Raw genomic sequence first — 26,930 nt, forward strand, 5'->3', positions numbered from 1 at the left:
AAGTGCTTTTTTCTATACAAAAGGCCCCAGATGGTTCAAATATGTATTTCTCCATACATTTAATGCAACCATTCCTGCTAAGGGTATCATCTCACATTGTACCTACCTATAAACCTCAGAAATAAGACAGGAAGTGGGACTGAGTAACCAGGCTTCACTAGTGAACTGGAGGAAAGGGTCCTCCCTTGGTATGAATACTCTAATTAAATAAGCAGAGGGCTTTCCTCTAAAATAAGTATACAATTGTTCTGAGACATTCCCAAGAAAAACATTACTGATGTTATCAGTGTAATGCTATAATACAATGAAAAGCACACACAGTAGAAGGGTAGGAAAGTCCTAGGCTGCAGCAAGCGAGAAAAAACCCAAATGCAGCAGTCATAGACACAGAAACAAAGGGAAAAATAATAATAATCTGCTTACCCTTAGAAGAGCCTCAAGTAAACAAGGACCTCTAGCAAGATACCCTTGCCTCCACTGCCAACCCTTAAATGAGGTCTGGGAAGGGCTGGATCCCGGTTCCATCGTTCCAATCACTCAGGGGTATTGCATGGCATTGCATGCACCTGAGCTCCCCTGGGTTGGCCCTCTCTTCCCACCACGTGCTCGATCTCTTGTTCAGGCCCTGACTTAGCATTTCTGCTACAATCAGATACTTAGTTTAATTACAACCCTTTTAATTCATTAATCTCAAAACAATGTAGATGGGAAGGAAGGTAAGTATGATTGGTATCTTTTTTTAGAGGAGATAGAAAAGCACACCTAGAGATTATGAGACATTCCTATAACCTCACCAGAGACTGGAATCCTTTCGCTTCCTTCTCTCTTCCCTAGAGAAGTCACAGTCCTTTTGGTTTCCGTGTCTGGAAATGATCACACAGGTTTGGCATTAATAGTACACTGCAAATTAAGCTCAACAATTCCAATAGTCTTCAGAAGAAAAATTAGTGTACTTACTGAGACAGAAAAAACAACAGTAAGGAGACACGGAGTTAATATTTGTGCAGCAAAGCTGGAAAACATCTCTGTGTATTAGAAATCTGGAGCAAATCATATAACTACTGTCTTGTTCCCGGAGTAGTAATTCTGCTAGTCAGTTGTTAGAATACATTTAAGTCAAATATATCCAAATGTCTCCTGTTGGGAGATTACAGTTTGCCACGTCAATATAGAATCTACGCAGCTATTAGGATTTTTTACTCTTTTGTGCCTTCCAATTGAAAATCTGGAAGTATTTTCAGGATCTATTTAAAGATTTTCAGCATACATTAAGGGTCCTGTTGTCATTTCACAGATGATGAAAGACTAGCACAGAAAGGTGAAGTGGTTTGTGGTGGAACAACACAATTCTGGTGGAATAAAGGGTAGAATCCAGTGTTTGAGACAAATGGTTTGGCCTTATACAAAAAACAACTCTTCCTTCTATATACAGTATCTCCTTGTTGCCCTACATTATGTTGGTTTTCATGCTTGCTTAACCTTGGGGAATATCATTAAGACCATGTGTTGCTGCTAAAACAAATCTGAGAGTTGGTTGGCAGAAAATCAAATAATAAAACATTCATCCAACGCAAGCCTTTGTGATTACAGGTGTCAAAATGATTCTTTCAACTCAGGCAGCAACCACACTGAAATGAATACATGCACACTTAATCAATCTGTGCTGTAGTGGTAGATGTTAGAAAACAATAGTAACAGTAAGAATGTTCATAAATGTACAGGCCATACCTCTGCAGGGTTCCCAAATGCTTTAATGAATTGTTACAGGAATTGAATACCTGCAGAGGTCACTTCCTCCATGGGATGGAGAGTTGAAGTTTCAAAGCAGCACGCAGACATCTGGACAGCAAGACAAATACTGTTTCACAGCAAACAAACCCAAATGGATTCTAAGGCTCTGGATAGACTTTACAGAGACCTCTTAACCCATCCATGAAATACTGCTGTGAAAAAGGTGTAAGAGCACTAGACTTTTCAGGTAAACAGTATGATGCAGCAAGTTCTTTTGTGAATGAAAGTATAAGAAGCCAGAGTCTAGTTATTTAAAATTATACCTGATCAGATTTGCCTGAATGACACTGCTACTCTTACTACAAGTCTCAAGGGAGCTTTGCCTATGAATCTCAGAACTCCAATTTTACTACTTATTATAAAGATCTCACAGATATCACCAGCCCATCCCCTCGAGCACTGACTCTCAACTGAGGTGGACTGAAGCTGAATCCCCACCAGTACTTTATGTGGTGTTCTCTGCTTCTTTTACTGTTGCTCTGACCTATCCAGTTACTGATGTTGGATAAGCCTTGAAGAACTGAGGAGCTCACATCACAAGCTGACACTTCTGAAATGATCAAAATTGTTTTCAACTTAAATGTTAATTAATGCCCTGAGATAAATGTCAGTCTTCTCTACTGAGGAAGTCAAAGTCATTTCTACTGCATAACAGTCAGGTTTTTCTTGGCCACCGTTCTAGTCACTTATAAAAGCGATGCAAATTCCTTTTTAACAGGGCACAAAAGGAATCGACAAAGGGGATAGCTTACTAACACTTAAGTTCAAAACCTATAGGAGACATATCATGGGAAAGACTTCTGGCCAGTTGGCTTCCAGAACTGAGAATGTAGGTAGAAGCAGAGAAGCAGAGAAGGCAGTAACTTACACGCATCTATAAATTGAGATGTGTGTCCCTGAATCAGCACTTCAGGATCTTTCAGGATCACTGAGAGAGGCTGGGGGCATAACAGAAAAGGAGGTTAGAATGGAAGCAAAATACATTGAGGTGGGTGATGTTTCAATGTCACAAAAACCCACAGTGCATCATTAAATTAAGCTGCATTGCCATCTCTTGTAAATTATCCTTTTATCTTTCACCTTTTGTCAGGGTCACACATCTCCATCTCACATGAGCCATAGCTGAGACAGATGGTGTCATACTTTGGGGAACAAATGCTGTACAAGTGCAAGGGGATGACTTTTTAATGTCCCTTTTGCAGTTTTCATTTATTCTAACATTTATTATATTCCTTGCTCCTGGACTTTTGCAGCTAGAATCTCAGGTCTTGGATCTCCTCATTTTAATTCTTCTGGGAAAATAAAACCTTAAATCTATTGATACTTTCAGATCTTGGAGTCAGTGCAATTTATTCTCTACCAGTTGCATACAAAACATGTGTTTCATCTGGTCTATCTCTTCCAATAAGAATCTCCATTAGTTGAATTCACAGGATATCAATCTGAGTATTTGTTTCTCAGCCACAACGAAACCCACACTATTAGCTCATTGGTTATGGTGGTCTCACAAACTTCCTGCTCTGCTTCCAGAGATCTAGTTTTCAAACTCAGTTTTGACCAACTATTCCTTCCTCATTCATTGTTGCCATTAGATATTAATAAGGACCTTCTACTTCTCTAGGTTGTTCATCATTGTCCATTAGTTATGTTTGCACACACCCTCAACAATGTTATGTATTTCATAGATCATTTTAATACAGGTAAGATAATCATCCAAAGTCATATAACGCTGAAATCTGAAAGTGAATAGTGGGCCTGACACCCATTCATTTAAACTCCACCAGTTCAGCTTAGCAGCCCTGCCATTAACTAGGAGAAGTACTAGACATGCTTCCTTAATCGTTTGTAATACTGTATATAGTATGTTTTGAATTGCAGCAAGGAAAGAAAAAAACTACAAAGCATGTTCAGATCACTGCAAGCATTTTCTTTCATTGGTCTTAGTCTGCAAGCCACTTGAGCATGATACATTGGTGTCTTGCCACTCTTCACTAGAAGTCCTTGTTTTTACTGAGCATGCCAAAAACCTGCGTCTCCATAGGCCTTTGCCAGTTCTAATACATTTTTCATCTTTGTCTCCAAGTTGTAGCTGAATCAGGGCCAGCTACTCTGACAGCCGGCTCCAACCATCATGTAAAGGGTTGCAATCACACCTTGATAGGTCAAGTTAATTAGGGGTACAGCAGTCAAACTAGTTTTAAAAATCAAGGCCTTTTGTCTGTCCCATTTGCTTATCATAACCCAATAAGCATGTTACGGAGTCTTTCCTTCCAAGAAGGTGGTGTGTTGAGGTAGCACAGTGGAGCCTCTAGTTTCTCTGGGTAACAGATGAGGTTGAAGCCTAAAACGAACCTTCAGGTCAGCTAACACAAATCAAATCTCTGGCCCAAACAAAAGGAGAAATGACCACAACATTGTATGAGTCGTTAGTGTGACTTACAGTTCAAACAGCAGCTGGGGGAAATAGGGACCAAAATATTTCAACCTGCATCCTGACAGCATGTGCAGTCAAGGATCTGAGAAATTAAGAGCACGTTTTTAATAAACTGAAATATCAGGAAATGAAAACAAATGTTCTCTTCCATTGGCAATGATGTATGCATGAAAGGAAGACATTAGCATGCAAAGCTGGGTATAACACTGACACTGACCTGCTTTTAACCAGAAAATCCAAAAGAAGTCACTTCTACTATTGGGTCTGGCTAGTGGAGGGTAGTTTTAAATCAAAGGCTGATCCATTTATGTCTGTGTGACAGATGACACCAATGAAGTGTGATATAATAAACCCATTACTGGAATTCACTGGGGGGCTGGAAGAATTGTGTACGGCTGAATTAGGTAACTGGTTTCTATGGCAACATGTTAAATGTGCCTTGTGCAGAAGACCTGTTCATTCTCCATTTTGTAGCCTGTGGTGACCTCTTTAGGGACAGAAGTCCCCAGCAGTGTCTTTTATCAAAGATGAGTGGACTTGCTTTGTAGTTAAAAGACTTTAGTCACTCTTCTAAACACACTCTGTGAGTATCAGATGAAGACATGGTGTGATGGGACGCAGTTCTATCTGCTTCAAAAGCCACCAAGCTGTTAGAAGCCACAGCCAACCCTGTGAAAGGTCTTTGCCTCTATATGGATATTGTAGATCTCTGCTGCCTTTTTTCCACTCACAGAACCTCTCTGAGAACAATTACTGTAGAGGGGAACCACCTGCACACAGACACCAAACCAGGCCAGGGCTCTAAGTGGAATGTATGTGATCCTGTTCCAACCATCTACAATTTTTGCTGTCTTTTCTCAGGCTTTTCCTTTACTGTATTCATGCCAAACCTTTTGATAAACAAAGAAGGATCCCCCTCCCCTCCGACACATACCTCATTAAGTGGCAACATCAATAATTCAAGAGGTCACCACTAAGGCTTCAGTGACTTCTTAAAGTCTGTTCTCATACAGCGGTGGGTCACTAAAAAGAAAGGTGCTCAATGCCTCATAAGGTTGAATTCCTGGTAGCTGATACACCAGGATGGGGTCCTGCATTGCAGTGAACTGTCTGTCATCAGGGCTGTCCGTTAAAGTTGCATGATGTTTTTCTGACTTTCAGCCGGAAAAGATTCCAGGAGGGATTAGTCAGTCCTGAAAGTAAGTGCCCGGTTGTTATGACTAGGGCCGTCTGTTCAGCATTTCGTTTAACTTGAACTGTAGAGGAGATAAAATGCAGAGACAAGTTGAGAGGAAGCAGTTAACACCAGCAGTGTAAACAAACAGATAGCACTGCCAGGCCCTGCTTCCCTGGAGGAAGAATTAAGGGGCTCAAATAGTTGTGTCTGAAGGGAATTTGAACTGACGTGAGACCAGTCCAGGATTCCCATCCGTGCAAGTGAATTCAGGAGGGCACCAAGTGTCCTGCCCTGACCTGGTTTTAATGAGCCATTGCAGAGACATTTGGCACCTTACAAACCAGCCAGGAAGGCACAGCAGCATTCTGAGCATTACTTCTACATTTCCTGACATAATAGGCAGCAGATATCAAACCATTTTTTCTTTTCATCCTGTTTCATAGAAGCTCAGTGAAGTAGCCATGACTTTTTTTTAAGTCTCAACTGTGAAAAAAAATTCTTGTCTACATCTACATATCTTAGAAATCCATTGTTGTAACTTTTGAACTCCTGGCTAATGAGCACTTACTGTTAGCTCTGTTGTTACTCACGTATCACTGTCATAGTCAGACTACATCCTTTACTAGGTCTTTTCACATGTGAGGTTTCAGCCAAGGCCTAAAGAGGTAAGTGGCTCTACTGAGGAGAAATGGATGCTCTCCTATGAGGATGCTGCTTGGTTGACATTGCTTGACACGGATGGTAACTCGGTGTTGAACTTTCCATGACAGAAGAGTGAAATGAGACTCTTGTTCTCAATCTAGGTCCCAGTAGAGCTGTCTGCATCACAGAACTCCTCATCCCCCTATGCCATTTCAGAGCAAATATCTTTTCTCATAATGAAAAAAGGACACTGCGCCGTGTGTGAGTAAGGAAGTGTTCTGAGATCCTCATGGAATGTTGTGTAGAACAGAGATAATGTTGTCCATTCCCTGTACACAGACTGTAAACTGGAGTTTGTTGTGTCCAGCAGACTAGATTTTGCACTCTGACTACATTTTCTGACTTGATGGAAGACACTGTTTCTCCCTACAAAACTTGCCATAGACGTAGGGCTGTGTATATGTAGATAGGCTGAAGCTACAGAAAACAATTAGTTTGAGGAAAAGAAAAAAGTCTGCATGTGTCTTCAGCTTTGTCTGTCTCTAACCTTGATTGTGCAGTCTTTCCCATCATCATATTGGCAGCAATGCCTGAATATTAATATTAATGCCACACTGGCTGCATTACTGAGTAACCTCAAAACAAATGTAAATTAAAGGGATATTGGCCATTTTTGTTTTGGAAAAGACAGAATGAATTCAAGACACCACTGTACTGAAAGTAGCCAGGTTTAGCTATATCAGATAACTTTTAAAAATCACAAGCATAATTATTTCTTTAAGAAAGAAATTATATATTCTGTACCTGCTACTAAGTCTTATTCTCCAGAAGGACAGAGGAGTGGCGGATGTGGAATAAGAAGCTCTATTCCATGAATCACTGGAGTGAACTTTCTGACAGTTAAGAGAATACCTAGACTTTCTTTGTGCTTCAGACTATACCAAAACAGGAAAAAAAAGACTACTTGTGTAGTAAACTTTACTGTTCCACAAGGTGGAAGAATTTCAGTCAAGAGGCTCCATCAAATAGATCAGAGGATATTTGCCACTGGGTAGGAAAAATTCTGAGACACAATTGTTTACTATTCCTTTATGAGCAAAATCAACTCACATGAAAATCTCTTAATGTAGAGGATTTAGGACTGATGAGAGTTTTTATTGCAGCTTCCTTCTGAGGGGCCTAGTATAAGCATGCAGACATTTCTGACCTCATTAACCTGATTGTGTGCAACATGATCAGCATAGCTTAAGGATGATTTGTAATACCAAATTCTTGTTCTGCACAAGGATCTTCTTTTGTATGAGGCCATGAATTGGCTCTCCTCTCCATTTATGTCTCATATTCCTTGACCTTAGGCTATAAGCTTGCAAAGGGGAACTTTTGTTGTGTCCACATCTTTTCTGACTAACACTGGCTGGAAGATCAGGTTAAGAAAACAGAATTATCTGTATCAGGAATGGAGAGGCAAAACATGTGGCAAAAAATCAAAAATCTGAGACACTGTCTCTGGAATGAAGATGACCTCTTGACTGGGGATAAAACATCACCCTATGTGAAGCTGTGCCAACTTGCGTACAACAAAACCATCCTTTAACAGTGGCTATCATTTTTAGCTTTGCACATTTACAGCATTCTCCAAACTTCCTTGCTCTTAAAAAGGTCAGGAGAGGACAGGGTAGTGACCATCTTTTTGAGGCGTAGCTGATTGACTTTTGAAAATGAGAATGACAAATATGCGCTTGATAGCAGATATGCTGATAAGCATGAATGCCCTACTCAGCATTCAGCTCCAGTGTCAGCCCCTGATTATAGGGAAACTCAGGATCTAGGATGCATTTCCACAGAGGGTTGAGCCCATAAAGGAGCATCACACATTTCTATTGAAACTGAAATATTTCTACGTTGTGCCTAAGTCTAAGTTGTTCAGCCCTTAACAGACCTAGTCACCAACATTTTCTTCTGTGCTTATGCTACTTTTATGAAAACTACACACGGATGCTAAGAGAAATGACTGGGGGGAGGGGGCATTAGAACAGTTTTAGAACAGAAATAGATATTACAATGATTACAAATAATAGAAATTTTGTTTACATTAAGAACAGAAAGAAAAAAAAAAGGAAAAAAAAGAAAAAAAAGAAATGGAACTTCCATGAAGCTTGATACCAGACAGATATCAGATATTTACTTAAATGAGAAATGGCCTTATGGTGAATATCACTGGGAAACTCTTTTCAGAGCTTGCATCTTAATTATTAGAACATATTTCTTTTTCATCACATTGTCTTAATTTTTTTTACTTGAATATAATGGAAGATTGCAAATTTGCAAGATATCTCTGGGAGATGAAGAGTGCATCATGTTTTTCTTAAGCTAGGCAAAAGGCATAAGCCAAATGGCTTCAGAAAGCAAAATAAAATCTGGTGAAATAAAAAGAAGAATAAATAACACAGTGGAGAGATGGAGCATCTCTTCCCAGAGCTTATGAGTCTATGAATTCATTAAGTCTTAGATCTATGTCTAATCTGATCTTTCAAACATTTATGTAGAAATGATTGAGACTGCCAAATTCTTGTCTTTGACCTATTGTTGTTATTTTTAAAATTCTACGTGCACTGAACATCCACATCTAGGGATTCTAAGAGAATTTTACAGATATAAGTTTATTAATTTAAATTTATTAACTTTATTTCATTGTTATTATTTACTAATTAATCTAAATTTATTGATCTAATTATGAAGAGGGGGAAAATTCAATTTTCAAGTTTTATACATATATAAAACAATGCTGTTATTGATACTAACTAAAACTGTGCTGCTTCAATGCAAAATGCAGCTCACCTAAACTGACTCAGATTGGCAAAACAAAACTACTTTAACTCTCTTGACACAAAATATTTTTAAGTAACTCCTCAATATCTTTGGCTGTTTCGCATCTAATTTCTTAATGCTGAATTCAAGAAGAACATCTATAACTTCCACTCCCAAAAGATTTCACAAATGTTATGCCACCCAAATCAGATCTTTAACATTTAACAAATCTTTCTTTGGGTGAGAGAAGGATGAACAAACCCAGCCTCACCGCTGAGCTTATTCCAGACAGAAATATGTCATGAATTAATCATACAAGCAAACTCTTGTACCTCAACTGGAATGGAATACTCATTTTTTCTTAAACAAATGTTGCAATTCCTATGGGACCTCTAAGCTATAAATATCCCCACTCACAATACCACTGATAGGTCTAAGAGAATATCAAAGCAACTCTCCTGAAGAGATGCCATTGACACGGAAGTCAGGTGTGAGAGAGGAGCTTATAAAAACTGGTTATCGAACAATTGCCTTACCTCTTGACTCCTCTGTTTTATGCCAATTTAAAACAGTTTCACAAGGACTTTTAGCCAATAATGCCCCAGTAGTTAGCTTTTAACCTGCTTTGAGATCTTGGAGCTTAGAAGGTCTGCAGAGCAATTCTATTCAGTTCACTGCCTTGGTCTTGGATGAATTGGCTCACCCATCCAGGAGGAGGATGTGTGTCTGTACATCACCAGGTGCTCAGGACTCTGGGAAACGATTCCACCTCTATGTGGTCCACAAGGGACTCAGAAGAAGGAGAGGGGGTGCATAAAATTGCCTTCCACCAAAAAGACCAGACCACGTGGGATTAGGGGAACCGGACAGAAGAGATTTGGTCTTTGTCCTCTGAATCCATCAGTAACGGGAAATGCTGGGCACTGGACAAAACAGACTAGGCCATTTTCTCATGGTTCCATTGACTGGGGGAATGTAGACTTTGGTGTGGAAAGGCCTAGGCTATTTTGTCATGGCTTCTTTGGTCAGGGGAATGTAGGCACCTGCATTGCACAGCCTGGGCAAACTGCCCATGGCTCTATCAAACAAGACACCTCTGATCTCACAAATGTGGGTATCTGTAGCTTTGTAAACAGCTGACAGTACAAGAGGAGGGAATTAAAAGGAAGACCAGAGCTAACCAAACAGAAAATGCTGCAGGGAGGTGGGAAATGTACTGCTGCCTTCACTGCATTACTGACAGGTGTAGCTCTGTGCAGAGCCTGGCAGCTGATCCTGTTGATTTAAGGGGATTTATTTCCCCACGTGCCATCAACATCCAACAGAATTATCTTCCAAGCATGTACCACAAGCTCTTTTCTGGCTCCTATGAGCAAAAAGAAGAATAATATTTTATATGCTACAAGTGTTTAAATTGTTTGGTACACCAACTAAGAAAGAAACAAAAAAATAAACCCACATTTGGGTTTCCATATGGGAATCCATATGGGAATCCATATGGAAACAAACCTTTCACTCCCATAATGGAGTTAGACAGAATTAGAATGGAGTTAGTCATCACTTAGAAGACAGTGCTAAAGAACCCAAAGTTACAATTTGCAGACAGCTGGAGGGCACAAAGCCTTGCAGTCCTGTGAGCTGATTGCAACATAGCTATTTCTCCTCTTCCAATGAATAAACTAGCTTGCTTTGTTAGAAGACTGGTTTCTCTCAATGCCTACTCACCCTAAGCCAACTTGTATTTTCTAGTGCATGGTTGAAGGGACTATACCAAAAGTGTGGTCACAGTTCTCACTTCTGTCACATATCTCTCTAGCGCCTTAGTTTACCTGACTCTGGAACTCTGCTGGAGCCATGTGCTTAAAATGCTTTGAAAAATTTGGATGGCATTAATGTTATATTAATGCCAGTAAGCCTTGGTTTTCTATTTCACATACGATGGGATGAAAGCAGGTACAGTCACCTGCTGCAGCAGGGCTGTTGGTTGGTAACTGTGGTCGTGCTCAGGGATCACTCACAGCCAGACAACTGTTAATGTGGAGCCTTCTCAATAGGAACTATTACTTTTTCCTGAACAACACCTCACAATGTTTTCTGCATGTGCGGACCCCTACATCTTCTCCTGAGTGTGTATCTTCTATATTTCAGGTGATCTATCGTGCCTTAACTCCATCTAACAAGATTGAAGATCCCTATAGTCCTGAGGCTCAAGATCTCCTGAAACTCACCAACCTCCGCCTCCTTTTGTTAAAAAGACAGGAATGTCCATGCCGTGGTTTGGGATTGGTAGAGAAACCTCAGAGATTTGCCCACTATGCTATTTATGACCTGATCATCCGGGGCAGCTGCTTTTGCAATGGGCATGCAGAAGAATGTGAACTTGCCAACAGGACAGGAGAAGTGGAGAATGTGGTGAGTCCATGACATTCACTCATTTAGTAGACTTAAGTATCCTTCAACTTGCTTAAAATTTGTTAGAACCTAAAATAAAAAGTAAAAGAAGCCAAACTTCATAGGAATATTCTTCCTTAACACCACAGCTGTCCCCTGTTCAGTATTTATATGCATACTTAGATGCTGCTATTTGTTGGTAATTACTGCTGTCTATGTTTTGATTTAGCTACAAGTACTATATAGTAGGAGTATAATAACAATCCAAGGGAAATGATGCTAACCAAATATCCAAGTTTGTCAAAACACATACATCACTGAGAGAGCTCAAGCCACTTTAAACTAGTCAATGATGTCACTGTTCCAGTAGGATGTCTGTCTCTGTAATGGGTTTTGAAAGCCAAAATAACCTGGTGTACCCTAACACAATAGACCCAAGAAGTACATCCTCAGCTAATTTCTGTCCCATTTGATGTATGGTTTGGTTTATTTTCTTCTGGAATGTGTATTCATTGTCTTCCTTTCAGGTTTTCTAGGTTCAGATGCAGATATTGAACAGATAATTAGGATTGTATAACTTTCACAATATTTGCAAAATCATTTCTGAATCTGTTCCATCTGTGGTATTAAGCTAATTTACAATATTTTAACATTGAGATGTTATCAGATTCTGATAACTACTAATATAGACCCACATAAGACAAAATGTGTGGAGAAAAGCTGTTTAAAGAGTGCATCCTCCACACTGCAAACTGTTAAATACACACATGGTGAAACCAAGTACATGAATAACAGGCTAAATGAATACAGCTGGTGGAAGAATAAACACTGCCCATCAGAAGAGGAAAACAAAAATATTGTGTGTATTACTGACATAGCCATTGTAAACTGTGGCTGGATCTTTTTTTCTTCTGGTCACAAGGGAATAGAATCTTCTTGTGCCATCAGTGACTTCATGGGGCAGAAGGTGAAGCAGTTTTGATGAAACACATTTCACAAGTGAGTCATGTCTCAGGAGACAAGGGGGTGGATGCATCTCAGTATCCAATACAGGCATAGATATTATCCATAGATATTATCAAGTCTTTGTCTAATCAGGAATTCAAGAGCAGCAGGAAGTGAGAAAAGCCTTCCAGAGTTTTAACTACCTCTAGAATTCTAGATGAGGGCTGGAGAAGACAATGGTATAAGACCTTGCATTAAGGTATTATCAGGCATTCCTAAGCCATTCAGCCATTCACTAGTGAATGCCTGCTGAACTGTTTTTGTTGGGTTTTGTTGGTTGTTTTTTTTTTGTAATTTTGATGAAAGAGATTCAACAGCATCCTTCAGTAACTGTTCTCACTTTGACAGTTTGAAAATTCTTTCTCAGTGTCTGCCAAAATAAGGTGACTCTTTCTTGTCCCCTTTCTCCCAGTCATTTTAGAGAGAAGTTGATGTTCTTTCTGCTGATATGACTGGAAGGTTCTTACCATATCCTTCCCTGCTTGTTGCTTTTTTGTACTGACCAGAGAACTGTGGTTGAAATTGAAAATTCTACTCCCAGGTCACATTAGCTGGGAGTAAAGCTGATCATATTATTTTACTGCTATTTTCTTTCATTCATACAGTGAAAATCCACTAGAATGAGGGCATTTAGGTAAGCATACAACTCTGCATCTTATGGTATGGTAACATCCTTGCCTATGTGCAGAAGGAAAAGGCCTCTGCTGTTGATTGGAAAACACCAATGATGCATTTCATATCAGCCAAACTACTTTATAATAGTAATCTTTCTCATCTTGTAATTTTCCTTTCTTAGTAGAGACATGAAAAGTGCTCTGCTTTTCCATAGTGATTAAAGCAGAACAGAGAAAAGAGATGTTAAAAACAACACTGATTCATTCTGCTGGCCATATCTAATATTTAACACACACACGGGCAGAGAAAGTCTCAAGACAGTTTTTTTATGGATAGCGTGGGTGATATCACAGCATGAAGGCAGAGCAGATTCATGTTTCCTTGTCTGCATTCAAGTACGTAAATAAAATGCTGGAAAAACACGGACCACAGAAAGGCATAAGTAATAGCAGTCTCAGTCTCTTAAGATTTCAGAATCTTTATGTGATGTTTGTCTTTTTTTTTTCTCTGTAGTTAACAAAAACAAAAACAGGTCCATGTAGAAAACAACAGTAATTGTTTGCCATGGGATAGGCCCAAAACTTGAGATCATTCTGCACTTAGGTCTTGGGAGGTATATAACTCTGCTAAATCTGTTTTTCTTACTCTTGAATGAAATCTCCTCCATTTGTAATAATTGTACCATTGCTATACTAACACTATACAGAGCCTAAATAATGGAGAAGACTAAAGCACATTTCTTGACTGTTTTAAACCAACATTTTCAACTCCACTTTGGAGGGAATAGATGATGTATTACTATTAGATGATCTGCCAATTATCAGCTTATTTGTGGATCTGCCGATTCAGACACGACAATCCATTCATCTTCTAGATTTTTGATAGAGGATGCCAATAGGAAATGCAGCTGTATGACAATTGCCATCACAGATGCCATGGTATCATAGAATCTAATGATACAAGACAAATGCAGATTGTCAGACTGACCTCCAAATGGGATAAAATTATGTTAACTTGGAATCTTAGAAAGTGTCGTGCATGCTCTATTTGCTCATAGGTCATTAGCAGAAACTGAGTGGAGCAAGAATAATGTAGTCTTTTTTTCCATAGGATACAATGGAAATGTCCTTTGATCCCTTAGTTAGACAGCAGACATCATCTTTTTTGGTAATGAGTTATGCAGCCAGCTCAGTGCAATTTATCTAGATCTTATTTCTCTTATTAACTACCAAGAATATCATGTCAGACAGAAGAGAGATTTGGGGAAATGAAGATGGGAACTGTAAGCAATAGGCAAGAAACTTCTGGGCAAACATATCTTGAATTTGGAGTTTGTTGCTAGAAACAGTGATATTTTCTTGTCTTCTGTATCCTTTCCTCATACCAAACATAGATGCCATACCCAACTTAAGTAGCTTCTTTCGGTAGCTAAGGATAAAATTCTGAATTTCACAACCTGTAGTATTCAATTTTTTTTAAGGTAGCTCCTTTGTCAGTGTGGGAAATCGTCTATTGACATTGCATTTTGCTGCAGAAACCAAAGAGGTGCATTTTCTTTTAAATGTTGGGCAATAATATGCCCTTATAATGGAAACAACTATTAGGATCTGGCCACCTGAATACGGTCTCTTCCACCATTGGGAAGTACTCCTGTCCCACATTCTGCTGTTGCAGGGTATACAAGTATTGCTTTGTAGCACATGGTTTCTTTATTGAATTCCAGCAAAGTCAGGAACAGTTTTCAGGTTTAGAATCTGCTTCAATAATGTATTTTATCTGAGCCCAGGGTTGCTTCCAGAACATGCAATGTTTACAAAGCAGAAAGTGCACACAGACAGAATACTGAATCTAGACCAAATTCCTTTCCATTTGCCAAACATTTCACAATTATCTTTCTGGTGCATGAGAAATAACTATGGACAGAGGAAAGCAAATGTAGATTAAAATGTTTTTGACGAAAGCTTTAGGATTTTTTCTTTTTGGTACCTTCACTGCCAGGAAATACTTACAAGTTGCCTCAGATGTTTCTTTTGCCTCTTTGTCCTGTTTATAGAGACAAACTAGACTCCCTGTGGGTCTGATGCTCCGCAATGAAGCAAATGGGAAGTTTTCCACTTACTTCAGAGGGAGCAAGATCTGGTCCTAAGTGAGATTCCTTGTTTGGCCTAAAGTAGGTTACATAAGGTAAAACTTGTTTTTCTGCAGAGATTTTCTAGGCAACTTGGCTGTCATACTCTTGCAAATATTATCTCCTCTGCAAATATCTTGTGCAGTTCTACTGACAATCCCCCAATGAAGTTTTCACATTATCTGATTCAAGCTCTGCCAGCCTGTGTGTTATCCAGTACTCAGAGCTGCCTGGAAGTGAACTCACTCTGTTGCAGATGGCAACAAAAAGTGTAGGTTTTATGAAGAAAAAGTTTAGCCTGTGTATACCAGCTATGCCAGTAGTGTAGGGAGTGTTTAAAATAAAAACAAAAATCTTCTAGATTTTCTAGAATAAATTCTAGAAACAGATGCCTATGCCAACATACATATATATTTTTAATTAAAACTGAACAAGGCCTTAAAGCTCTGCCCATAATGATCCAAAAGCACAGGATCATATAAATTATGGACTAAAAAGTAGCCATGAGTTATATGAAAAGAAAGTGGTCTCACTGACATCTTTGCTACCCACAGTGGATTAAGGCACTCCGTTAGAACATGTGGGTGGATGAGAAAGTTTCAGATATTTGTGTTCAGAGATGATCAGGAAGATGACAGGGGAGCATCATGGAAAAGTTCTTCTTAATGTTAGCAGATAACTTCAGTGAGTTCCTAATTTCCTGGGGGGAAATAGACCTCAAAGCCATACTCTAAATGAGAGAAATAAATTAAGTTCTCAATTACTTTAAGAAAATCAGAAAAGGATATTCAGACTTCTCTTGTAGGTCACATCCAGAAGATCCTATTTTATCACATTCTCACAAAAGCCACTGGGAATATTAACTGAAAAATACTTGAATAAATCTAAGCAGGATCTTTCCTATATACCCCATTGTTCTCTTGCTGTTTCATAGAGATTGAAGACTGCCATATTAAAGTAACACTTCTGTCACTGCCAGGAGCTAGTTTATGGCCAACCAAAAACATCAACACCATTGTCTCTCTGAGTTGTCTGTGAGGGCTATTTCATCTTATGAAAGACAGCTAATTTGGCTTCTTTGGTGTGCCCTGAAAATGAATATGATGGCATATTGCATCTTTACTTCACTTCTTGAAGATTGGGTGTGTGGGCTCAGTGTGCTTAACTTGATGTCCGTGCAAGTTCTCCATGAGCACTACTAAGAACCTGTGGTTTGCCACCACAGCCTCTGGCATTTCTACCATCAACATGAGGTTTTGAGTATGGTTTAGAGAACAACCACAGTTTTGATTATCAGATCCACATAGTGGTTCAGCCAGCAGGAATTCTGCAATTATAAAGTCAACAAGTTTTTCCTGCACTTCATTACTGTTGTGGGATATCATTTACTACTGCTAAAGCTGAAATCAGAAGAGCGTGCCTATTTAGAAATAGTGTTTGAACTCATGCCTGAATGCTTTCCTGAATCAGGTCTCAGGGTAGACCTTCTATGCAAATATGCATATTACTTGTAGCAAGTTATCCCTTATTTCTTGAATAGCAAACACTTTCCTATTTGACACTATTAGCCTTTAAAGGCAGCTTTTATAAGAAGCAATATCAATGGAGGAGCTATTTAAAAGCACTTCATCACTTAATTGCTCTCATTAGTATTTTTCTGTTTGTTTTAATCACTGAGTTTATGTTCTCTGCTACTGTTATCTGTGTGAAAGAACCACAGTAACTCTGCTAGTAGAAACATTTGATTGAAAACACTAGTAAATATATTCTACTGCTGGTAAAATATGACTTGCAATTCTCTTAACAATTGCTTTTCATGTTAAAGCTTCAAGAATCTGTGTGTGTGTGTGAGAGGAAGAAAAAACTGCTTTACCCAGAGCTATCAGCCACTGCTTTCTGCAAACACTTCTCCATCATTGCAGTACAGCACATTTCTGAGGGCCTTTCATTTGTACATCTTCTAAGTGAAGCTGGACAGCCAACAACACTAGGAAGTTACTATGATATGACAGCCACAGGCTTCTGTGTTTGGCCTTATACATTAAGTCTTTGTGAACAGATGCCTACGCTGTTTCTGTCCTCAGCTCACCCATGTGTTTCCAGAACAAAAGCTTTCATTCCTTTACCAAGATATTTGAGGCCTTTCAGCCGATGCACTCAACCCCACAGAACCTCCCAGTGACTTAAGCAAATATTTCTAGAGCTGTACCTTGTGAGTACGTGGAGTTTGCATTTAAGTGCTTTGGAGACAGGTGCACACAACATATGGAGAAAGTTTTCAGAGGATTTAAAAAAAAAATCCATATTATTCAGGACAAAAGTTATAAAATCCTACATACATTTCCTTGATTTAGTTTACTTACTGTGCTGGAAGGGACCTAGAGATCAGTTTTGGCTCATTAGGGATTTTGAATTCATCTCCTTCAATGCAGAAGTTTTCTGCTAAATCATGGACTTTCTCTCCCTTTTTCTCCCTGTTGTCGGACAGATTCCTCACAAATTTGGCTGGTTTGGTGCTATGTCAGGCCTGCCCTTCCCCCACTCTCCAAACTGCAGCCATCTGTAGAGAAGTTGCAGAAAACTATTTTCTCTTGGCTTCATCTGTTCCATTACTCAACATAATTTCACTTGAATGGGAGCTATGCATGCTGCCAAGTTAACTCAATACAGAAGTAAAAAATCAAGGAAGAGCTCACAGGCTCACTTTGAGAGTGGATTTTCCATTACGCAGCCCTAGAATCACTATGGTTTAACCAGCAGAAACCTGTCTAAGTTCAGACAGTGATTCAGGTATTCACCTATTAAAATATTAAGCCCCATTTCACTTTCTGGTCTCTCCATTCTTAAGACAATCACCAAGATCTGGTGATCTGCTGTAACTTAGGGCTTGCACTTTGGTGTGACAGCTGTTTCTTGCATGCAGTTTGTTGCAGACCAATAATGGAGTTGCTGGCACTGTAGGTAAAAATAAAAGGACGGCTCAGCCCAAAAATGAATAAAAATCAAGCTAGCACTGAGGAAGAAAGCAGTAAAAAACGGAGCAAAATGTGGGCGAAGACATAGCCAAGCTTGTGTCTAAGGACAGCCAGAGGTGAATCAGGCAGAGGATGGAGCTGTGTCTTGAAACCATCCCACGCTGAGGTTAGTCTGCTGCATCCCCTCACATCAAGCATGGATTTTGTACCTCTTCCGGTCTATTTATCCTGTTCCTTTGTTGCTGTTCAGATAGGGGCTTAGTGATGCCAGTCTGAATATTCAGCTAAACACTCACAGATATTTTTTTTTCACCATTACCTGTTTAGTGAATTTGGAACTGTGGCAGTTAGCTCACCCCCTGCTGTGGATCCCAAACCCAATATGGTCTCAGGTGGCCTTGCTACCAGCGTCCCAGCTCTCCTTCCCCCTGCCAAGTTCCCTCGGACTTCATTTACCATAGTGGCCAAGTACAAGCCAGAAATTCAGTTCCCTCAGAAAGCACCCATATGTATACCAGTCTTCAGACACATGTACTTATTAGACTTTCCCCAGAAACCAAGTGACACAGGAAAATAATGGCTTTTTTCATTCCTGATTAGAGCAGGAATTTGAACTATCAACCTACCCATAGCAAGCACTGTAATCTGGGACTTACTCCCAAGCCACCTATTTTTTTTAAGTCTTTGAGAACTTGACGAACTCGAAGTTTTTTTGTTTTTTTGTTTTTTTTTATTTGGCCTCTTAAAAACTGCATGTGCTCTCCTCAGGACCTGATAGAGAAGAATTTATTATAAATCTGCACAGATACATCACAGCATCTGGAGATACAATGGAGCCCATTTGAGCTGCGAGATAAACAGAGGGAAGGGATGCACTGTTTTGTATTTAACCATTCAAAATGACCCAGAAAGGGCTGTTTTGCTAAAAGCAGGTAAGGGACCAGCCTCTGATGTCATTGCAAACTGCTGTATCCAAAACTGTTCTGGCGACATTACAAAGTGAATACAGAGCCCAAAGACAAACATTTTCTCTGAATCAGCAACAGTTGCTCTGTTCTGGAAGGCTTCCAAATGTAACCTTCATTCATTAGGAAAAAATAAAATAGACTGAGAATAGCTCAGGAGAAAGAGCAACAACCACAACGTTTAGAGAAAGGATAAAAGGTAGAAGAAACTAAGGGGGCAATCAGAAAGCAAGAAGCTTGAGGTATTATTCTTGGCTGAACAGAATTTAAAAAATAATTTACAAGGTATTACAGAGATGGAACATTTCTACTTGTTTTCTCACCTGAAGAGCAGAATTCAGGTGAAATAATTTTTGTAAACAAAGGCGGCCAGATATCATTTTTAAACCATTGTACAAAAGCAGGATATGGTTCTACACTATTCACAATAAATCAACCAGATGTTATTGAGCTCCATGGAAAAACTATATGGATGAAATTCATGGCTTTGTGTAGCAGGCTGATCTAAAAGATTGGAACTGATCATTCTGGCATTAAAATCCATGAAGCCATAACCTCCTCTGTGTCATGACTCAAGCTGCTCAGGTGGTAAATGTACAAATCAAAGCCTTTGGCAGCAATACCAGACTGTTGTAACAGCACAACCGTGCTGTGAGTCAGATCAGGGAATTAAACCAGATTAAAAATATTATTGCCAAGGTTAAAAAAACAAAAAAACAACTTTTTAAAAAATATGATTTAGTTCCACAGTCCAGTTTACACATGACTCAGGGCATGATGCAAAAAGTGGCAACACAGAAAGGAGCAGTAAGGAAAGCAGAATGTTTTAAATCGCTGTCTAAAAATGGAGCTGCTACGCCAAGACACAAAAGGAGAACTTGCTTTCAAGTGGCTGCTAAATCTGAAGATGGTGCCTTGAACATAGTATAACATTTGTGTTCCTTTCCTGGATTGATAATATCCTTAGACAGCCAATATATCAGCAACTTTGAACCTTTGCAAAAACTGATCAGAAAAATGGAGGCTTGATGCAGGCAGGATATTAGGATTGAATGCTACAGTTTTCATTTTTGAAGCTCATCACGTGCATTAGTGACATGAGTAACCTTGGCTGAAAGCATTCTGAAAGCAGGACTACAAGAACACAAACCATTACAGGTTGAGCACACAGTACTTCAGATTGGTTTTATGAAATGCAGTAGTTTGTATGATCACACAGACTGCCTGTCTGTGAGTGCACCTATTTCCCTGATCCGTTTGCACAGTTTTGGAAGGTACCGCTCAGCTTCAAGCAAACTGGTCAGACCAACAACTCTTAACAGAATGACACTTCGAGAAATGAGAGCCATCCTTGGAGACAAGTGGAGCTAGCACAATAATGAGGGGAAGCAGATGAAGAGAGGTGTTAGAAAAACAAATTCTGTATTATTTCTCAAGTACTAAATTTTTGCAGCTATGAACACTGTGGAAAAGCCCATACAGGCTTAAGTATTTTCATATCTAAGGATCAGTAAGCGTTGAGTGATGTGGTGTCACATGTTGAATATTAAAGTGAAATATTAGATATGTGAGATGCAGATCTCTTGGATCTTAATCTTTCACCTGTTGTACCAATACATTTATATGTAGTCATGTAAATCCCTGAAATAAACTAATCAGACTTCAGCTTAATGTTGTGGGTTTATTTCTAGGCCTGTCTCTTGCTGCTCCTGAACAGCCATGGTTACCTTGATCGTGATGTGTCTGGGGCTGTCAATGGACCCTAATGCCAGCTCCCTGCTACCCATACTGTGCTCAGTGAGAGCACAATCTCTGCCAGGATCACCCTGTAGCTCCACATCCCTTCATGTCCTTGCTATTCTATGATAATCATCCAATCATCATTATCGATGTGGACTTCAACCCTGCTTTCTAGAAGAAATTAAAACACAGTGTAGTACCCCCTCAATCTGTATTGTTTGTTCTACTATGATTTGATCATTGAATTCCAGTGAGATCCTGAGGTCTCGTGTTGTGCAGAGAGCACAGCCTGCTTTGTGGACTCACCTAGGAGCTGACAGCTTACTTCAGCAGGGAATAACAGTGAGAGGCATGCCTGCAGTTGTGTTGAGTCTGATTCTCACATTCTTCTTTCCCTGAGCAGATATCCCATTTCCTATTTTATCTGACATTTTCCTACATATCATTCTTGTTCCTTCCTGGACTTCAATCCCTGGCTACCTTTCCTATCTCTTCCTCACTAAAAGAACAAATTGTTTCTCTTGTTTCTTACTGCTGCCTCTTCTATCCTTATTTCACCTCTTGCTTAAGTTTAAGAGGTCTTTTCACAGCTTGATTTCTCTTCTGTTAACTAGTCTTTTAGTCATAGCCACTTAGATCCATGAATCACCTTTCTTGTCTGAGAAACAACTCAGCTTTCTACTTGTTTTTCTCTCTTCTTTTGATCCCATTTCTGTATTTTAGTGTCACCTCCTGGTGTGCTCTCCTCTTAGCTATTTTTTCTTAAGAATGCAGTCTCCTAGATGATTCTCATTGACTAAACTTTCCTATTTGCTCTGAATAATTGTTCATGAGTGTTCACACCATCTGTGCTGTGCACTGTAAGCACAGGGTCCTGTGGAATAATGAATATTTGATCATGTCATTCAAGGCTAAAACAAGATTGCATAGTTTAATTCTGCCATTTCCCAGCTGTACAGTCTCTATTTCTCTCGTGCTTTTTTTTTTCTCCTTTTTCATATAGAATAAATGTTTATTTTGTATACCTATTTCTCTCTCTCTTTTTTTAAGTGAACTTACAGTGTATTTCATTACAAAATTTGTCATTTTTTCTTAAATTAAGGGATGATTTGATCTAAAATTTTGGGTACCAGTCCATTTTGGAATGAGTTGTAAAGTTCTGATGGTCCATAGTTCATGGACACTAAAAAGTAGTGTCCCCTAATAGTTCTGGGTCAGGCTTACTTTTTCTCTAATCCTGGTCCTTTTCCCTGTTTTGTGGCTCTTCTGAAAAGGAATCATTGCTGTTAAATCCCTTTGTCCATGGGAGGGAACTAAAAAGCCTGGAGAACCAAACTCAAATGGGGAGAAGCCCAGTATTGTTGCTTATTTGTATTATTGTTTGTTTCTAATTTGTCATCCTATTTAGGGCTTTGAACATGGATGACTTTCCCGGACAAAGGTCTGGAGAGGCATCACATCATGTGCTACAAGCTGTATCCTCCTGAGGTTTACTGGTGTTGAGCCCTGACAGAAATGCATACCCTGAAGTCTGTGCTCAGTCTTCCGTGAGGAAGCAGCCAACCGCTCTGTGCAGCAGCAAATCTGCCAGCTGGCCATAGAGGGGCAATGGCATCAGCTGCAGCCTATTCCCTTTGCTTGCTACATGACATATCTGGTCTGGTAGGATTAAAAACCAGGGCAGCGTGGAGCAAATTGCTGCAGGGAGATGGCTTTGGGGGCAGGGGAGAGCATTCATGCAAGGGTTCTTTTGAACATTTCTGTCTTCATCCCAAGCTACCTGCTACGTGGGATGGGGCTGGGGGAGGACAGCAAAGGGGAAATCTGACTTTCAGGAAAGACCATGAAGAAGCGTAATTCACATTAATGGTGAGATTAAAGGATTACATTCAATTCATACTGCAGTCAAAATGAAATCTCAGCCTCTGCTTTTTGTGTACTGTGCAGTGGCAGAGCTGTGATGGTGGGTGGTTACAGTGCTGTGCATCCTCCACAGTGCACAGAGGGGACAGTCTGGTTCTGGATTTTTATTTGCCACTCTCAGTACAAGTGTCTGCACCTCTTCGAAGTAGCTCAGGATTACAGAACCTTGTGCACCACATTGAGGCCCATAGTATACACTTTAAGGCACAGTGCTTTTTTACACAGTTCAAAGCTTAACTGGGCCTTTTCATTACTGCTATGTGATAACACTGCAGGTGAGCTCCAGGCTCTGCTGGTCTCTTAATAGTGCTCCCAGCTGTGGGAGACCAGTGCAGAAATCCCTCTGCCTCATGAGGCTGTAGGGCATATTCCACCACGTTAATGCCTGTTGCTATTTGAACGTATTCTTTCTCCAACAGGTCCATGGGAAGTGTGTGTGTAGCCACAATACAGCAGGGGACCACTGTGAGAAATGCGCACCACTGTACAACGATCAGCCTTGGAAGCCAGGAGATGGAAAAAGTGGGGCACCAAATGAATGCAAAAGTAAGTGGGAGAGAGCTTAATGATCCGGGGTGTCAGGGTGAGCACTCACTCCACCAGCAGGCAGTCTTCTAGCTGTGATTGCATAAATTGTAGTGTTCTGAGGTTTTTATAAAACTTACCATACCATCAGATTGGCTTGTCTTACTGTAAGATGTGGCAGCTAAACTTCTTGGTTAGGTGTTTTTTGGGTTGGAATTGTGATTTCTTTTTTAAAGAAATATCAAAGATTGCAAGCAAAGAATATGTGCTACATTCAGATATATGTCCTCCATGATTCACAGTAGGGAAATTATACTATTTGAACAGTATCATTTGTTGTGCCTGTTAGATAAGCCTGAAGTACATTTCTGTGTTTCCCATCAGAGTGTCGCTGTCACAACCATGCTGACAGCTGCCATTTTGATCTGAGTGTTTGGCTGGCATCAGGGAAACGCAGTGGTGGAGTCTGTGACAACTGCAAGCATAACACAGAGGGACATCGGTGTCATAGGTGCAAACCGGGGTATTACAGAGATAGAGGGAAACCCATGTCTTCTGCAGAGGTCTGCAAACGTAAGTGATCCTGTTCCTTCAGTGAAGATAAGTGAATGGTGGAAGCTCGTTAAAAGAATCAACTGCTATGGAAGCAGTTAGTGGTATTACTATTCTTTGTTTGTTCTTTATTTCTAGACCATAGTTTTCTGATCAAAAGTCATTTTCCTGATTTTCTGTGTCTAGCCCTCAATGGTATCACAATTTTTATGATAACTGCTATAGTTCACTGGTGCACTACATTCTGATGAAAGGTATATTCTTGTGCTTGCATTTAAAATAATGTGATTCTGTTTTTCATTTGAGGCATGTTTTATTTAACGACTTCTTCTGCATCTCTCTTAAGACAGTGGATGGTGTGCCTATGTGAAAGATATTCTTAAATTCCATTTGATTGTGCAGTATCTGTGAACATCAGTGTTACAATAATGACTGCAGGGATGCGTACCCCTATTGGAACAGATGAATCAGAGCTGTCAGACTTATCTCTGAATTCTACAGCAGTACCTTAAGTGCTCTGCCCAAATTAATTGCCTCATTAACACTTCAGCAGGATGTGTTAGGCAGTAACTCAGGCACTAACATGAGTGTATAACCTCTGGATCAAGGTAGTTTGCCTCCAGCCAGTCTGGAACATAGCCATAATGAGCCCAAATCTCTCTTAGTCTAGATGTTTCCTGAGTATCCCGCCAAATTTCACACTTCTTATTCCATCTGGTATTTATTTGGAAGTTGCTGTATCCAAGAATACACATGAATTCATTTCTTCCTTTGGATAGTCTCCCTTCCCTCCAACTCAGACATCAGTTGCCAACACTGGGAACATCAGCTTCTGTCACTTATACTCATGCATGTTTGGTCTTCATCAAGATTTCTCTTAAGCACTCAGGATACAAAAAGTCCTCTCCCTTGAGCCTAATAGTCTGTGATACTGCTTAAAGCATGCACAACACATCTATATATTTCTGCACATTTGTATTCTTTCCACTGGAGCATCTTTCTACCTAGCTTAGACTTACACACAACCCTTTCTCTTTTATTTCATAATTTCCAACCAACACTGACCAACAGACGGGGTTGGGATGAACTTATCTAATTTACCCCATATGCTGTAGTGTTATGATGGCCTCTCTCCAGTCCTGTTTTTATTCAGAATAGATTTGCTCAGAAGTGAGAACAGAATTATATGCCAAATTAGTTTTCAGTCTTACAGTATCTGCAAGAATTTGTGTATGAAGTGCTTGCGTTTAATACCAGAGTGATGGTATAGAAACCAGCAACATAACCACTAAAGTCAAGGAGCACAGGAGAAAAGCAGAGAGGAAAAAAAACATTTGAAAATACAGCTTACCTGTGTGGGAAACCCTAGAATGGTCTGCCTGGGTGAAATCGACCTTGATTCTACCTCTGCATCTTTTTTAGTCTGGTTACAAGCCTTTCAGTGCCTCCTGCATAGCAAAAGAAAAACTGTTCAGATGGATAAGCAGAAATTCACCTTGTTAAAAGAACTTTATTACGATCATGCCAGTCAGCCACAAAAGCATTCTTTTCACCTGGGAGGGTGCTGCCACCAGCAGCAGGACCTCAAATGTAATCGTGTGCACTCAAGCCTTGATTGCTGCCATCCTGAAATTTAAATGTCTTTTCCAGATTCTGTGTACAGTCAGTGAAGAAGCAGTAGGATGTCTAAGGGACGATTTATTGTGTTTTAACACCGATGTCTATGATAGACAAGGTGAACTGCCCTCTAAAGGGTATCTATTTATGTTCCCTAACTTTAGAGGCATTCTGGACCATTAGCCTGCACTAGAGGGTTTCCATTGGTTGAGATGAATCTAACAGGTTTGATGCAGCATTATTATCAATAAGTAAGTGTGACCTTATCTGTACATAAGTTAAGTCAGAGGGACTCCTTCACAGGCAAGTAAAGTCATACATGAATGCTTGTGTTATTCAGGTACAAGGGCATGTAGTTCACTCTAGGTAATATTAGTTTTACAGTAGACTGCATGCGCACAGTGCTTGTACTTGTATAGAAACAAATGGGGCATCAGTGACAGAAAACGTGGAAACACCAGTGTAGACAGGCACAACTGTTTGGATTAGAATATGATAGAGGGGAGATTTCACCTCCTGGACCACTAACATCAGCTCCTTAAGCCTAGTGCAGACTTCATGCAATTTGTAACAGAGACTCTCTTCTCCATTCTTTATGTTGCAAAACCTGCACTTAATCACCCAGATTAAGCTTAATCTGAGTGAGCAAATTGTTTAGCTTGTGTGACCCTAAAAACTCTTGTTACATGTTTTGTTTTTTTTTAGCCTTGCTAATATGTATGAAAGATGACAATCAAGCCAGGTACATTTCCCTCAAACCTTGGCCTACTGATCATAAGCAGAAGAACTGCCAATTCTGAACCATAATATTTGTCAGGATTTACATGTACTGCTTCCAAGCCATCATCTCAGTTTGAGAAAACCACACAAAAAGTCCTAGGCTTACAATAGTCAGCAACTCACATGCTGGGCAAGAGCTGAAAAGCAATAATAAACTGCAAACAGCAGAGTGAATGGATGATTTTTGCCTGGTTCTCAGCTTCTAATTTTGAAGTCAGAGAAGAAAAATCTCCATGGGAGATCAAAACTTGACCCATGTGTACAGTGGATACTGAGCTGGGAAAGGAAATCTGATGAAAAAGCTGAATGAAATGCTGTGCTAATCCCTTTGAGAAAGCACGCTTGAAGAGTGCTCTGCCATCCAGAGCAAAGTCTAGGTTCAGCTGTGACAGCCCCCTCAGGCTCCCAGAAAGTTAACAGGACACTGCCCAGGCCCAGAAAGAGTCTTTAAGCATTAGTCATAATAATGAACAGCATTGTCTATTAATCACTGCTAGGAAAAAAAAAAGTTGTATAACAATTGGATGTCCTGGCACTATCCAAACCACCCTTTGCTGACCCTCCAGTGCGAGACTGCAAAGACATTCCCTTGGAGGAAAAAAAAAAAATAATAGGTTGAGATTTGACATGTAAGTGTGAATCTGTTATTCCTTTTCATCTGCAGAGATAGCCTGCCTCTGATCCCTTTGCTTCTCCCTAGCAGCTGGAGGTGAATGAGAGCCAGGTCATGTACAGAGCCTTGTTTTGACACTATTTAGATTTATTAAAAAAAGACATGAGAAGAGTACCAGAGCAAAGCTCACACCTGCTTGTTATTGGGGGTGACAACACGGGATTAAGTGGTTTGAATATAGATTTGTAG

General features: G+C 39.8%; 1 protein-coding gene and 1 long non-coding RNA gene across 3 annotated transcripts in view; one reads left to right on the top strand and one right to left on the bottom strand.

The window, feature by feature from the left end:
• LOC116217171 lies at nt 1-25,123 on the bottom strand. Its single transcript, XR_004161310.1, has 4 exons — nt 25,023-25,123; nt 5,160-5,481; nt 4,232-4,307; nt 1-2,729 (listed from the first exon to the last, which is right to left on the bottom strand). It is a non-coding gene; the product is annotated as an uncharacterized LOC116217171 (long non-coding RNA).
• Nucleotides 1-26,930, top strand: part of LOC100541214 (netrin-4) — a 53,396-nt gene that overhangs the window by 7,924 nt on the left and 18,542 nt on the right. For both annotated transcript variants that reach the window (XM_010718553.3, XM_031555575.1), the window contains exons 3-5: nt 11,001-11,264; nt 23,014-23,140; nt 23,504-23,692. In XM_010718553.3, coding sequence (XP_010716855.1) covers nt 11,001-11,264; nt 23,014-23,140; nt 23,504-23,692 — 580 coding nt within the window. The remainder of the gene's footprint in view (nt 1-11,000; nt 11,265-23,013; nt 23,141-23,503; nt 23,693-26,930) is intronic.

Source organism: Meleagris gallopavo, chromosome 14 (assembly GCF_000146605.3).
Source record: "Meleagris gallopavo isolate NT-WF06-2002-E0010 breed Aviagen turkey brand Nicholas breeding stock chromosome 14, Turkey_5.1, whole genome shotgun sequence".
Classification (NCBI taxonomy): Eukaryota; Metazoa; Chordata; class Aves; order Galliformes; family Phasianidae; genus Meleagris; species Meleagris gallopavo.